The sequence below is a fragment of the Ananas comosus genome, linkage group 18 (assembly GCF_001540865.1).
Source record: "Ananas comosus cultivar F153 linkage group 18, ASM154086v1, whole genome shotgun sequence".
Taxonomy (NCBI): Eukaryota; Viridiplantae; Streptophyta; class Magnoliopsida; order Poales; family Bromeliaceae; genus Ananas; species Ananas comosus.
In genome coordinates this window covers 6,744,272-6,755,810 of record NC_033638.1, presented here as the reverse complement: position 1 = coordinate 6,755,810, position 11,539 = coordinate 6,744,272, and the positions used below count along the sequence as shown (strand labels likewise).

The 11,539-nt window shown below is 36.7% G+C and overlaps 1 protein-coding gene across 2 annotated transcripts; it reads left to right on the top strand.

Annotated features, from left to right (window-relative positions):
* Positions 1,650-4,487, top strand: LOC109724146. Of its 2 annotated transcripts, XR_002219835.1 has the most exons (3): positions 1,650-2,054; positions 2,561-3,476; positions 3,870-4,487. XR_002219835.1 is itself a non-coding variant. In XM_020252861.1 (2 exons), the coding sequence occupies exons 1-2, from the start codon at positions 1,711-1,713 to the stop codon at positions 3,213-3,215; spliced, it is 999 nt and encodes a 332-aa protein (XP_020108450.1). In that variant the 5' UTR covers positions 1,650-1,710; the 3' UTR covers positions 3,216-3,710. The 2 variants fall into 2 exon arrangements, 1 of the variants encoding a protein (XP_020108450.1); XM_020252861.1 differs by lacking the exon at positions 3,870-4,487 and having other exon boundaries at positions 2,561-3,710.

Sequence of the window (11,539 nt, the reverse complement as noted above, 5' to 3'; positions counted from 1 at the left end):
TGTATATAATTAAATCTCATAATTTTGTGCATGGGCCCATGTTGGGCTTTTTTTGTCACTTTTTTTTGGACCTAATCAAAGGGACCTTGAAGGGTTAATTGGCAGGTTTTTCTATATTTTTACCCACCTTTACAGTCCTACAGATAGTATTTTTTTAAAAATAAAAATATATAAAAATTATATGAACTATTAACTATTTTAAATTTACTATTCAACATTTTAAACATTTGATTTTATTATCTAATCTTTCAATTTATTTGATCTGAATGAGTGAATGACACTTTGACTTTAAAATTTAAACTAATTTTTTTATTTTAATAAATTTATAGTTAAAGAATTATATAAAATGCACTAATAAATTTATAAAAATAAATGATGCAATCAAATTATGAAGTCTAAGTATTATTGGCCGACTCAAATAAAACAAATTAAAAGGTTGGACAGTAAAATTAAAAATTTAAAATATGAAATAGTCAATCTAAAATGATCTATAATTGGAGTAAATTCCTTGTGATTTTTTTTTTTTTTCTAAAAACAAAGTTGCAAGTGGTAGTTCAAAATCATCTATAGTTGAGAGGTCTCCATACATTTTGGCTCCTCTCTCTCTCTCTCTCTCTCTCTCAGATCGATTCAGATGCAAATGATTGGACCCATCCCCGTTTCCGCTTTCCCACCAAAACATCCTCAGATAAAAATTTTATGGACATAATTTTTAAAAAGAAGAATAATTTTTGAAATTATTCACGTCGCATGACAAGCCACGCTGATTCCAACAGCCCAAAAATATTTTTTTATTTTATTTTTTTCGAACAAAACATCAATATGAGCTTGAGTTCCAATTGACTGTATCAATAGTATGGACGAATTCGTTTGAGTAACGGCAGTAAGTGATTGAGTTCAGTAGTTCCTCATAGAAAATTATTGACTCTAGAGCTGGCATAAGAGAAAAATAGCGTAAGAAATATTGTATAGAAATTCCGAAAAATATCGAATCTTAGCTATGAATTTCATATGAACAAAACTAATTAATAGAGTTCTATAGCTAGAAGTTAGAAGTTGTAAGCTAAGTTCTTTTTAGAAATAATTAAAATAAAAAAAAAAATAATTTTAATTTAGTAAAATAGTTTATTATTTTATTTTAATTTAACTTTGTAAATAAAATATTTTTATTGTACAATTGGATGGACGCCGCTCGCCATGTGGCGCTTATTCGAACAATCCCAAACAATCTTGTTCCACCTTCATAAAATTTTGAAAAAATTTTAAATATCACTCCTATAGTTTTGCACTTTTTTATTTTAATATCATGTGATTTAAAATGTATTAATTTAGTATCTCGTGGTTTTATTTTTTTTCTTTTTATTATCCCCTCGACTAATTTTTTTGTTAAAATATTAACAAAGTTAAAACTAAAAGGTACTAAAGTGAATATTCGATAAATTTAGATAGGATATTTAAAAAATTTTTTATGTATAATTTAACAAAATATTAACGAAAAAACTGTGGAAAAAAAAAAATACAGGTACTAAATTGATACACTTTAAATTACCAGGTGCNAAAATTACAGGTACTAAATTGATACACTTTAAATTACCGGGGTGCTAAAATGAGAAAATGCAAAACTATTTTTTAGTTCCACCACTTAACCTTCTCCGTCGTCGTCGTCGTCCCCGCGATCCAAACCCTAACCCTCTCCTCCCCCCTTCCCCCATGGCGATCTCCTCCTCCTCCACCAAATCGGTCACCGTCCCCGCTTTCCTCCTCATCTCCGCCGCCGCCGCCGCCTTCGTCCTCTTCCTCCTCCTCACCTCCCTCGCCCCCGCCCCACCGTGCTCCTGCGCCCACTCCTCCACCACCACCACCGTCACCACCACCACCACCACCTCCCTCAACCCTACCCCCGTCTCCCCCACCTCCGACGACCTCTCGTGGCTCCGATCCCAGCTCGCCCTCAACTCCCTCGGCGACCCCCCCTCCTCCCCGGCCGCGTGGCGCGCCCTCCGCAAGGGCATCAACCCCCGCACCCGCGCCGAGCAACTCGACGATCTTCGGAGGTGATCGATCCCCGAATCCCTCTGTCCTGCGCTCTTTCACCTCTCACGTACCGATCAATTGGATGGATTTGTGATTCTCTGTGCTCATCAGTCCATTTATGATAATTTACTGTCATTTGGATCGATTTTGATGATGAATGTAAGAAATCAGACGCATCGAGTTCCGATTCGGTATGATCCGAGTTTCAAACTTTTGAAACTCGTAGATCAGAAAAGCCCTTTCTAATTGCAGTCATTTGAATTGCTAAGTTTGTTTGCTCATAAATTGTGATAATTTCCTGTGATTTGGATGGATTTTTATTATAAGTATGAACAAATCGGACAATCTGAGGTCCAATATGTCTAGATTTTCGGTTACTAGATCAGAGGAGTGTAAACATTATTAAGGGTGGAATAGGAAAATGAACATTGAGATTCAATCCAATCACTTTTGATCCTAAACTATAGATTTGCTTTAATTATTGAATTGCCCAAAAAGAATTTGATTTTGATTCTGGTTCCTTCAGATTCAAAGGCATTTCCCACTATGAAGATGTTGATGCTGCAAACCACACTGCTCTGCCATGTCCTGGCGAGCTACTCGTGGAGGAGCACCATAGTAACTACGGCGAGCCGTGGGCTGGTGGCCGAGACGTGTTTGAGTTCCTAGCAACTAAGTCCAACCTCGCTTCTGCTGATTATGTTCTTGAGATCGGTTGTGGAACGCTTCGTGTAGGCCAACACTTTATTCGGTACCTTAATCCTGGCCGATTCCATTGCCTCGAGCGCGATGAGCTCTCCCTCATGGCCGCACTTCGATATGAGTTGCCTTCTCAGGGTCTTCTTTACAAAAGGCCGCTTATTGTAAAAGGCGAGGATATGGATTTTAGTAGATTTGGGAGTGGAATTTCGTATGATCTGATCTATGCGAGCGCTGTATTCCTTCATATGCCTGATAAGCTTGTTTGGGTCGGGCTTGAGAGGTTGGCAGGGAAGCTTAAACCGCAGAAAGGTCGGATCTTTGTGTCACATAACATTAAGTTCTGTTCGAGATTGGGTGGGGAGGAATGTACAAGGAGACTTGCAGAATTGGGGCTGGAGTATGTGGGGAAGCAAACACATGATAGTTTGCTATTTAACCATTATGAGATTTGGTTCGAGTTTAGAAGAGCTAAAGCTTAAATTTGAATTTTATGGTTACTAGATAAAGGGAGTTTTGAGGATCTAAAGCATGAAAAGATCTTCACTGAGCATTTTGGAGCAACCATTTTTGGATTTTGGAGCTCTGCCACAAAGATAAAAGTCACAGTGTGTGGTGGTTTTGTGGGCTTTTGCCTCTGCAACTAGGTTGTTCAACATTGAGTTCCTTTAGGGCTGCACATTTTGATATCCAGCAGGAAAAACGTGCTCGAAGCTTCGGCAACTATTTACACATCACGCTTGGTGAGGATGTTGGAGTCCTTCAATTTATATTAAACATTCATTCAACTGTAACATTTGAATTGATTTTTGGCTTGTGCTTTCCTAGATATGTGCAATAGACAATGTTGTAGGAATTTAGCAGTAGACTTGGCCATCCGATGGATTGAAAAATGTTGTCTCATAGTAGCTATAGTGGGTCTTATTATCAGTTGTTATCTCTTATTTAATTTCAAAGTGACAAAATCTTCTCTTTAATGAGTCTTGTTTCTCTACCGTGTCTGTTATGAATATTCAGCTCAAGTGTATGCATTCTGCACATACATGTGTTTAGAAGATATAACATATATAGTTATTGTGAGCAGTTCTAGCTTATTACAAATAGAAGCTAATGTGACACACTTTGTAATCATGCAGGTTTCGTAAAGGATGTCGATGTCCAGTGATGAAATACAGAAGATTTAACTTTCTTGAAATCATTCTTTGCAAATATTAGTAGATGCATACAATTTTCACGTAGTATCTTATTTCTATGATTTTTTACAAGAATATCAAAATTTCATCAAATTTCTTTCTCTAATATTGAGAACACTTACTGTTGAGATGATGCCTTGTCGCTCCTACAGGTTTATTCTGAGTCCTTTCTCTGGTTTAATAATTTTCTTTTCTTATTACTGATATATGTTGGATAATCATATGATGTGCATATAATTTCCTGGGCATTAGTATGAAATCTTCTTTTAACTTTTGACTTATCTTTACTTTTTGTATTTCTTTACCTGGCTAGTTGTTAATTTTAGCTATCTTAACAGTTTTAAGTGGCTCAAGGAAACCATTATTTGGTGTCAATATCTAGCAAGGTGATTCCAGTCACTGAAACTTGTTATTTTTTTTTTTTTTTTTTGGGTTGGTTGAAGGATGATTTAGCTAAAAGTTCTTTACCGGGAACTATAAGCCCTAGCATTTTCTTTGTCGGGATGAAGAGAATGTAACTCATCTTTCCATAATGAGAATGTGAATCTCTTAGTTGCTTGATTCCTTGTGAAAGTTTTACTTTTTAAGTGTGTGGAAATAATTCTACATGCCTTGATGAATTCCTTCTCATATATACAAATTGAATCCAATTTGTGCATTTCTTGAAGGTCGAATGTCTAAATAGACTCGAGAGATGCCTTTTCTTCCAAATATATTCGTAGGAAGCTAAATTTTGCGAATGGTGAAGGTGTTTTTATGCGTTAGGGCTAAAAATTGATTGTTAGAGGTGCATTTTCAGATTTCGACAATCATTTCATCGGTTTCAGTTTGCAAACTTCAGGAGAACTTGACATAATGAAGCAGGTGTTATTGTTGTGACTAGAAAGTATGCAGAGAGTTTGTACATGTAAAATAGTTGCCCATGGTCATTGTTAGATGTTATTTTTCACTCCAAGCTTTGTCAATATGATATTTGAATGTTGTGAAGCATTATCTCTTAATTTCATGTGAAGAAGCATGATGTGTGGGATCACTGTCAAAATCCTTTTAACTATTTATAAAGCGCGATCGACTGTCCCTAGCACAAGTAGCAAAAAGGTTTGGTGGTTGGTATCCGAGATTCATATTCGAATCCTAGTTGATTCACATTTTCAGCTAAGTTTATTTCTAAATGAAATAAACGAAACGAGTAGTATGCTACCTTTCTCTCTCAAAAAAAAAAAAAAAAATTAATAAACTAAACGAAGAACATGATAAAAAAAAATCACTTTATTTCTCTAAAAAAAAAAAAAAACTATTTATGAAGTGCGGGACATCGTCGTCTTCTAATTCAGTTTTGTTATTATTTTTTATGGCTTGAACTTTTTATTTTATATTGTTGCAATGATGTTCTACAATTTAATTCAATTGGTTAAGTATTGATGTGTTACCAGTGTTAAGTGATGTGATGGCGCAAACAATTACTAATCACTTCCACCTCGGTAACATGGCAATTTGATTGTAACAATAAGGTTTGAGTTAAAAATTAGGTTTAAATACAAAGAATCTCATTGTAAATATATTTTTTTTCACTTTTATTTTATGACTTTTAAAAATTTATATTTTGTCTCCTTAAAATTTCAGAAATATTTTCGGAGATATATGGATTTTATAGAGAAGACAAAATGATCAAATTATCCTTACTCCTATAAGAAAAAAAAAAATAATATATTTCTATCATTTGGAAGATATTTTCAGTATAAATTATAAGAAATAGACGGAATAGTAATAGAATCCAGACGGAGAGGGCTAAATGCAATAATTTGAAATATTGAGGAGGTAAAATAAAAATTTTTAAAGTTAGAGAGAAAAAATAAAACAATAAATATTTATTTATAATTTAGTTTAAAATTATAATAAATTAAAGTTTGAGAATACAAAGTAGCGCATACGCCTTTTTAAGCCGAAAACAAATGTCCTCTATTATGTGGTGCCAACATGGTCCAGGTGATTAAATATGAATAGACAAAAATGGTTTAGGTAACAGTGACCCTGTACTTTATGGTTGGACTTAGCCACATAGGTCGTTTTCTTCGCCATACAAAATATTTTAGGGAAAACTTCAAAAACCCCCATGTGGTTTCGTAGTTTTTCACTTTGCCCCCCTGTGGTTTAAAGTATATCTATTTGTCCCCCTGTGGTTTCGTTTTTATCTTTTCGGTATCTTTTTCGTTAATATTTCATTAAATATATACAAAAAACTTCAGATACTTATCTAGATTTATCAAATATTCACTTTAGTACCCTTTAATTTTAACTTTATTACTGATTAAGGAAAAAAAATAATGAAATTGATAAGAAAAAGAGAAAAATAAAACCACAGGGGGGCAAATTGATACATTTTAAAACACAGGGCGGCAAAGTGAGAAACTACGAAACCACAGGGGGTTTTTTTGAAGTTTTCCCAATATTTTATGAAAGATATTACTTTTCATAATCTCCGAGATTAATTACGCCATTGCTCTCGAACTTTACCTTTTTTTCTTTCTTTTTTTTTTCATTTGGTCCTTGAACTTTTCTATTTTTTGTAATTAGATTCTTAATGTTTATTATTATTATATATTCTCATTTGTTTTTGCAATTAGGTTCGGTGTTGACGTGGCAAATATATGGTATAATCTTATATGCCGAGTAAACAAACTTTTAATACAAAGAAAAAAAAAAGTTGATTAAAATGTTAAATACATTATAGATATCAAAATATTAAGGCCAATTTGCATAAAAAATCCACTTATTTTGGGCTTTTGCAAAATCGGGCCATCTTTTTGGCTTTTGCAGATTCGGTCCGCTTTTTCAGCAAACTGACCAAAATACCCTTATACCTTTTTCTCTTTCCTCTTTCTCTCTCCTCTTTTTTTCTCTCGTTCTTTTTTCTTTTTCTTCCCAGAGAGCGGCGAAGACGGAGCGGAGGTGCCCTTATAGCTTTTTCTTTTCTCTTTTTTCTCTCGTTCTTTTTTTTCTTTCTCTTCCCAGAGAGCGGCGAAGACAGAGCGGTGTCGCCGCCGGCGCGGCGGCGCCCCCACCTTCCTCGCCTCCAATCCCCCTAAGGCCGGGCTGTGACTTTTTTTTTTTTTGCATTTTTCTTTTCTTTTTCTCTTCTTCTCGCTGACCAGACGTGCTCTCTCCAGCAGCTCTTCCAGACGACAGACGCCACTCTCCTCTGCTCTTTCCCATGCGCCTCCCGGTAGCTCTCCTTTCTTGCTGCCCTCCGACCGACGATGCCTCTTCGCTCGACACCGACGGCACGCACAACCCGTGGAGATCACTGCGGCCGCTGCGCCTCGAAGTGGGGGTCTTAGCGGCGTCGTCATCGCGCAGGCGTGGCTAAAATTGAAGAAAGGGTGACAAAAAAAAAAAAAAAAAAAAAGATAAAATTATATAAAAAAAAGGATGAAAGATAAATTGTATCGGTTAACTGTAGCAAAAAAATTACAAGTTGGCGGCACTCACTTAAGAATGGTAAACGCAGGTTTTTTTTTTTTTTTTTTACTTCTTGCCTTTCTTATTTTTGTTTTTTTTTTTTTTTTTTTCTTTTTTCAGTCTTATTTTTTTTTCTTTAAAATCTTTTGTTTTTTTAAATAAAAATACACTTTGTAAATAAAATTACACTATTTGAAAGATATTTACACTGTTTCTTCTTCCTTATGTGGCACCTTGTTTCCAAGGAGTATAACACGCACCTCACTAAGTAAAAGATTACATCTACATTTAAATGAAAGTGCACTGTTGTCTCTCCGTCTTGTTGGCACCGTTTCTCTTCTTGTCACACTTAATTTTTTATCTTAAACTGCACTCATTAAGAGTATATTATACGCTCTTCTGCCTCTTGTTGGGCACTCGTTTCTCTCTGGCACTATTTTTTATCTTTAGAAAGAGAAAAACTAGTACAACAAGAGGAAGAACCAGTGCAACAAGAGAGAAGGTAATAAATATCTGTTAAAGTGGTAGTTTAAAAATAAAATAGTGTTAATAAGCAGAGAAATAGTGCAACACCCAGAAAAAAAACTGCACCATTTTACTTTAACTGCACGTATTTATGAGATATTTAGTATTACTTCTCCTCTTTGTTGCACTGGTTTTTTGTCCTCTTTGTTGGGGCACTGTTTCTCTCCCTCTTTAAAGAGGAGGAAACAGTGCGATAAGAGAGAAACAAGTGGCAACAAGAGGAGCAAGCAGTATAAATATCTCGTTAAAGAGGTAGTTTAAAATAAAAACAGTGTGACAAGAGAAAAAATGGTGGGCAAACAAGAAAAAACTGCGACTCCATTTATCTAAATCTGCACGCCATTTAAGAGATATTTACTAACCGCGCTTCTCCTCTTGTTGGCACCTGTTTCATCCTCTTGTGCACTCGTTTCTCTCTTTAAAAGAGAAGAAACAGTGCAACAAGAGGAAGAAACAGTGCAACAAAAGGAGAACGGTATATATCTGTTAAAAATATGCAGTTTTAAAATAAAAAATCAGTCCGACCCCGTTTGGCAGCGGCCGCTCCTGCGCGGCGACGGGATCGGGCTGGGGTCCGCGGCGACGCAGCGTCTCGACGTCGTCGTGGGAGAGCAGAGGCGCTGGTCGGCGGCTTCTCTGCGCGGCGGCGGGAGGAAAGGGCAGCGCCAGACTCGGAGAAAACACGCGCGGACCGCTCCGGCGTGCCACAAACCCAGAAAGCCCGGCACCGACGCGGCAGTTGCGCTTCCGCTCCCCCTCACTGCGCTACTGTTCGGTTGCTCCGCCTTCTTCTTTTTTTCTTTGCCGTTTGTCTTCTTCTCGCATCCCAGCCGCCGGGGCCCGTTCGCCGCGGCCGCTGCCGCCGCGGCGACGGGATCGGGCTGGGGGTCCGTGGCGGCGGAGGAGAGGAGGAGGGGGTTGCGAGCGGTGGAGAGGAGGGTGAGGAGGGGGGCGACGGTGAAGAAGGACGGTGAGGATGGAGGCGATGGTGAAGAAGAAGGCGACGGTACGCCTTTTTTTTTTCGGCGAGAAAAAAAAAAAAGAACGACAGAAACGAAGAGGAGAGAGAAAGAGGAAAGAGAAAAAGTAATAAGGGTATTTTGGTCAGTTTGCTGAAAAAATGGACCGAATCTGCAAAAACGAAAAAAGGTGACCCGGTTTTGCAAAAGCCCAAAATAAGTGGATTTCTTATGCAAAAAGGCCAAATTTCAAGAACAATTATATTAAAAAAAATAATTTAAATAAAAAACCAATTGGCACAGCATTGAAATTGAAAGGCTAAATTACACTTTGGTCCTCAAATGATGAGGCATGCCGCTTTGTTCTCCAAATTTTAGTTTGTTATAATTTCTATCTTCAACTTTTTATACTGTTTTAGTTAAATTCTACAATCCAGTTTAACTAACTAAATATTAATATATGGATAACATACGAATAATGTGATATCTTATTTTACTATTGTTGTTGCTTTCACATTAGAGATATTTTAATATTTAATGAACTAAATTGTGTTGTGGGATTTAATTGTGTCGGTTTAAAGGGATCAACATCTTGTCTTGTGACGGAAGGTCAGGTTGTTCCGAATCATATTCGGAATGGCGGGAGACTGGGCTGGATCGATTTATATCTAAAGTGGCGCGAGGCTGGTTGTACCGAGTCATAATCGAGATACGGAAGCACTGTATCTATACGTTTTAAGTGAATTTAGTTGCGTATTTCTTACGGGTCAAATTTTTGAAATTAATGGTTAGTACCAATGATCTGACAAATTATAATATTTCAGAAAAATGCGAGTAAGAAATTATAACCAATGAAGATTGGAAACTAAAATGTAACGCGCTTTATAGTTTCAGGATCAAAAGTGTAATTTAGCCTAACTAAAACTAACCCTTATATAGTTATATCTGTGTGTCTGTGTAGAAATGTCTAATAAAAGACCTTAGAAAGACAAAAGCGACTAGTTTGGAGAAAGGCTGATGATTCCCAGTTCGGATAAATATAACATAGCTCGGACAAAAGCAACAGAGACGAAGCCAAATTTGTCAATCTTTGGATTGGGAAATATTTTGTTTCTTTTGCTGATCCCCTAAACAAATCTACACAGTACTTAAATTATATGCTGTAAAATAATCAACTATGCCTTTGTTTATATATAAAATTTGTTTGCATCGCGAGCTATTTTCCTGCTCGTCGTCGATAGAATGCATCTACGCTGGACACGATAGGGTGATTTTTAGATTAGTTTCTTAGTTTTCGGATAATGTCACAACATGTTCTTGATTTTTCTAGTTATCTTCATGTCTCGTGAGTAGGATGATATTTTGGTAGGTTTCTAAGTTTTCTGATAATGTCACAAGATGTCTCTGATTTTTCTATTTATCTTCATAATCTCGTGAGCTTTAAGTACATGTCATTAAAATCTAACCATATCCCATTACAACTTTCTATTTCTATTGGGTTATTATAGTTTTTATCCTCTAATTTTTTTTTTTAGGATCCGCCATCCCATTATCCGATGTGGATGATATTTTGCTCCGTATAATATTCTGCTGCACTCTTTTGGCTAGAACTATTAGCCTAAATATTTAAGACCAATTACTGATTCTAGAGTGCCCACCACATAGAAGTTTTTCACACTATGCAGATAAAATTTTTGAGAGTAGAATATTACTTAGAAGGAGCGAAAGTATGATAAAAAAAAATACGCATGTAATATTTACAATAACAAATCTATAAAATTGATGACAAAAGTTTTTTTTTTTTTTTTGATAAAAAGGTAGCACGCTACCCGCTTCATTCATTCAGGATATGAACTTAGCTATATGGGTGAGGCAACAATGCCTCTAAAGAGATGAAAAGCCGGACAAAGAAGAAAAAAAATAATAAAAATAAAAATAAAAATAAAAATAAAAATAAAAAAATCAGTGTCTCTCCATAGGGCGAAGTTTCCCCTGCAGGGACGTCAGCTGTTTAACCTTATAGCAACCACGGATTGGATCAGTCTGATTCCTCCTAAAGATCACACCATTCCTAGTCTCCCAAATAAGCCACCAGCAGGCAATTAGTCCAGATAAACCATCGTTCATGGACTGAGACCCCACCCTTCCGCTCTGTCTGTCCCAAACCATATGCACATCTTCGGCCAAATCTCCTGCTTGGACATCCTCCAATGACATCACCATAAGAAATTTAAAGAATACACATTGAGAAAAAATGTGGTCTACTGTTTCCATATCAGACCCACACAGCACACAATTCGTGTTGTCTATCCATCCTCTTTTTAATAAATTATCTACAGTAAGAGGTCTCTTCTTGAGGACGAGCCAGCAGAACACTTTAACTTTTAATGGTATGCAGAGCTTCCAAATTTTGTAGGTCCGTTCGTCCCTCGTCCCCGAGTCACACATTCCCGAATGCGTTGACTTCACACTAAAACGCTCGTCAGGACTTCACCGCCAATGCACACTGTCCGGTCCCAGTCCAGGTTTGAAGGAGGAGAGCCTTGCCTTGAGGGCCGAGATGCATGCAGTCATCCTGTGGTTACTAGTGCTGGTGCTACTTAGAATCTTGTCCCAGCACCAGCCGTTACTGTTTGAGCATTCATTGATTTTCAAACTTTTACGAGTCGA

Bases quoted from the DNA above. Each gene is read 5' to 3' on its own strand.
- LOC109724146 (XM_020252861.1), top strand. From the start codon at position 1,711: ATGGCGATCTCCTCCTCCTCCACCAAATCGGTCACCGTCCCCGCTTTC. The intron at 2,055-2,560 runs GTGATCGATCCC...TGGTTCCTTCAG, and splicing joins CAACTCGACGATCTTCGGAG to ATTCAAAGGCATTTCCCACT.